The sequence below is a fragment of the Orycteropus afer genome, unplaced genomic scaffold, assembly GCF_000298275.1.
Source record: "Orycteropus afer afer isolate SDZICR_OR568_19922 unplaced genomic scaffold, OryAfe1.0 scaffold00336, whole genome shotgun sequence".
Taxonomy (NCBI): Eukaryota; Metazoa; Chordata; class Mammalia; order Tubulidentata; family Orycteropodidae; genus Orycteropus; species Orycteropus afer.
The window spans coordinates 1920963-1924668 of NW_006921923.1; the positions used below are offsets into that span (position 1 = coordinate 1920963).

The 3706-nt window shown below is 58.0% G+C and overlaps 1 protein-coding gene across 1 annotated transcript in view; it reads right to left on the reverse strand.

Annotated features, from left to right (window-relative positions):
• Positions 1 to 335: 335 nt before the first annotated feature.
• TSC22D3 (TSC22 domain family member 3) overlaps positions 336 to 3706 on the reverse strand; it is a 69066-nt gene continuing 65695 nt past the window's right edge. Inside the window, exons 2-3 of the mRNA XM_007952415.2 lie at positions 1694 to 1745; positions 336 to 566 (exon numbers count right to left, since the gene is read on the reverse strand). Coding sequence (XP_007950606.1) covers positions 336 to 566; positions 1694 to 1745 — 283 coding nt within the window. The remainder of the gene's footprint in view (positions 567 to 1693; positions 1746 to 3706) is intronic.

Genomic DNA, 3706 nt, shown 5'->3' on the forward strand with positions numbered 1-3706 from the left:
GCAAACTGGCATCTCATCTCGAACTACCTCTCACCTTTGCCAGTTGCAGCTAACTTATCCAGGCCCTGGTAACCCTGAGGGCACCGTAGTGTTAGAGGCTCACTGGCTTGGGGTGACTAAGCCCCATGCAACTCAGCCTCCAGAGACCTGCTCTTTGTCAGGGGTCTGTCACTGGAGTGGACCCAGGTGGCCATGTCCTTGGGACATCTCTTGGCACCAGCTATGCTAGGTGTAAAGTTCTCCACGTGAGATGACGCTTGGGGAGCCAAAAACAAACTGGAAAGAACTAGGTAGAACAAGTTTAGTGGCTCTGCCCACCGCGAGGACAGAGCCACTTACACCGCAGAACCACCGGGGGCCTCTGGCGCTCGTGGGGACTCAGCAGCCGGCTCTTCTGGGCTCAGACGAGACTGGAACTTCTCCAGCTGTTCTGGGCTGGCCAGGGTCTTCAAGAGGGTGTTCTCACGCTCCAGCTGGGAGTTCTTTTCCACCAGCTCTCGGATCTGCTCCTTCAGGATCTCCACCTCCTCTCTCACAGCATACATCAGGTGATTCTTCACCAGATCCTGCCAGAGACAAAAGAACACCCACCACGCCATTCATTAGCCAGACACGACCACTTTGCAGCACCTTCCCTCTGCCGCTGGTGTGCCTGAACAGTCCCTCATACTGACAGCCCCCCAGGGCCCCCTGGACAGCCCCTCAGCACCCTGGTCCTCCAGCTCCTTTCTTCATGCATCTTCCTCCGGAGCACCTAAATCCCCACTCTGGAGAGCTAGATGCTTTGGGACATGCCTGAGGTGGGATAGCTTTAAACTGGACAGGACCACCTTTCCCAGCATTTCAAATGGCTTTCAAAGCTGGCTGCTTAGGGGCCTTTGGGGTGAGACTGCTGTGGGTTGCTGGTTGTTTGTTATGTCCCCATTGCACCAGCAGGTTCTGAGGCTGGCCCAGATCCCAGGAAGGACCTGCAATGCACCCCGCACTGTTTGTCTGCTTTACAAATCTTCACTGACAGAAGAAACTGGGCTCATGGCATCTCCTCCTTTCCCCTGACCCAGCACACTGAGTCTGCAGCTGTTTTGCAGCAAGGCCAGACAGGACACCAGGCTTGGGGAGGGCCTCAGGGGTGGCTGCATCCTCTCTGCAAGTGATGACTGCACTGGGGGCGGGGAACTGTTGTCAGTAGGCTCCAGGGCACAATTAAGTGGCTGCTAACTGCTGGAAGACCCAAACCCCTGAAGGAAAGTTGGCAGCTTTGTGGAGTAAGATCTCTACTTGACCGAGAGGCAGAAGGGGTGGGGTACTCTGCTTCCTGTTTGCTTCCAGCTCCTGACCCCAGCCCAGGCTCTGCAGAGGCACTGCAGTGCGGTTACATCCAATGAGGTCTTCCCCCTTGTCAACTGCGCCATGCGGACCAATTCAAGGTCCTGAGCTCTGGCCGCTGTAAGCCCAGGAGAGGAATCAGAGGCTGCAGCAAAGCCCTGGGATGGAAAAGGAGGGGCAAAAAGGGGAGCCCAGCAAGGGCAGACTGGAACTGCCCTCAAAGGTGCCACTTGAGGTATCTCTTCAGAGGGATGGGAAGTGGGCTGTGGAGTTCCTCAGGCGTTTGTGCCTGCCCCTCGGTCCTGCCCCAAGTTACATAAGCAGTAGCTAGCTCCGAAGATGGGGTTGTCGCAGTGAGGCCACTCACCATGGCCTGCTCGATCTTGTTGTCTAAGGCCACCACGCTGGCTCCCGAAGCGCTGCCAAGACAAAAAGCAAAGCGACAGTGTTAGCCACCCATTTCCACTCTGAGTACCTGGTAGCTGTAGCCAAAGTCCTCCATCTCCTCGGCTCTCCCTCTCTCCCGCCTCCTTGGCTCAGGGTGCTGGGCAATTTGTCCCCAGATCCCTTCCTGGCCCCTGCAGGAAGCTGCACGTCCCCACCCAGGCTGGCTTGCCGCCGCTGCCCTGAGCGCAGACTGGAGCGGCGCGCGGGGGGCCCCGGGTGGCTCAGACTAGCGCGGGGCCTGCTCACCCAGCCCAGACAATGTGCAAACAATAGGCGGAGAGCCGCCCAGGGTCGCTGCAGCTGGCCCAACCCAGAAGATCTCAGGCAAACCTACCTGGCTCTGAAGCTACCTAGGAATTCCCGCACGGCTGGGAAGCCTCCGGCCCGGCCTCCCCAGCGGCGCGCGCGGCGCGTCGACAGCCCCCTGCCCAGCCGGGTCCCGCCCTGCTGTGCCCGGCCCGCAGCCCCTCTGCTGCTACCGCTGCGGCAGCTCCTTCTCACCGCGCAGAGGCCTCAGGGACGCTCCAACGGCGGATCCCAGCGCGACGGTGACACCCCCCCTCCGCGTCCCCTTCCCCCGCCCCTTCCCAGGATGCTGCACCGCGGGGGAGCGGGAGACCAGCGGCACCGCGCTGGTTCGGAGATCTCACTGGAGGCCAGCCACCGCCTGCACCCGGCTCTGCTCGGAGCGGGGCTGGGGCCACTGATTTACCTGTTATCCAGCTTAACGGAAACCACATCCCCTCCAAGCAGTGAAGAGAAGAAGGAGATGGAGAAATTGCGCAGCTGATAGACCGCCACCTCCATGGGGGTCTGATACATTTCAGTATTCATGGTTCTGGCTGCCAAGGAGCTCTGGACCAGCAGCGAGCCGGGCTGAGCGGGCTGGGCGGCTGCAGCTGCAAGCACACTGCACCGGATTAGGCTGTAGGAGGCCGGCTTGGGGCTAGGAGTGGGTCGCAGGCTGCCGAGCAGACCCAAAGTCAGGCAGGCGCTTCAGCTGGAGTTGAAGGGAAATGACTCGAGGGGTGTCAGCTAGTGTGTCACAAACTCCACAGCCGCCAGTCCAACCCAGACTCGAAGATATTTCTGCTCCTGTTTCTTTATATAGGAGGAGCCTGCTGCGTCACATGGCGTCAGGGGCCATGCAAATGAGTCCTGTACCGGGCTTTGTGGCCCAGTTAAACCACATCCCCTCCCTGAACCTTCGGCTGGAACTGTAAACAGTTCAGCAGTTTCTTGTGCCAACTGGCATCTCCAAAGAGGGCTCTGAAGCTTGGTAAAAACCAAACTGGAGCTGAACCTGAGAGACTTCAGATTTCTAGAGAACTAAAATGCACAAATGCTATAACAGGAGGGAGAAATATCTCAGTAGAGGGCGGCACGGGGACAAGTTTGCAAAGCTCTTCTTGAGGTGGCAGCCAGCATACCCTGATGGCTTTGCAAGGCTCGCACCCCTCCCTAGACACCCACCCCCACATCAAGAGCCTCACGTTCTTCCCACTGCTTGCCCTCTCGGCCTCTCTCCTGCACACATACTTTGTCACCTACATGTCCACTCCCCCATCCACTCAGCTGTCTCTTCACCCAGCCAGCCGGCAGCAATCCCCTCACCCCCTCCTACTAGCTCAGGAGCTAATCGGTGCATGCATGTGTATGGAGGAGAGGGCATCCAGGAGCTCAGATGAGTGAATGCACATGGAGACGGAGCAGCTGGTGCTAGGTGGGTGCCAGAGGAGGTGGTAAGGAGGCAGGGTGGGGGAGTGGGCACTGGAGTGACCGTGACATACCAGTCTGATTGCCCCATGCAAAGAAAATACAGTCTACCCTATCGAGGATCTCATGTCCATAATTTTTCTATTTAAGATTTTTTACTTTCATATAAACAGCAAATGGCAACAAAACTACAAACCAAGGCTATGTATAAACCATC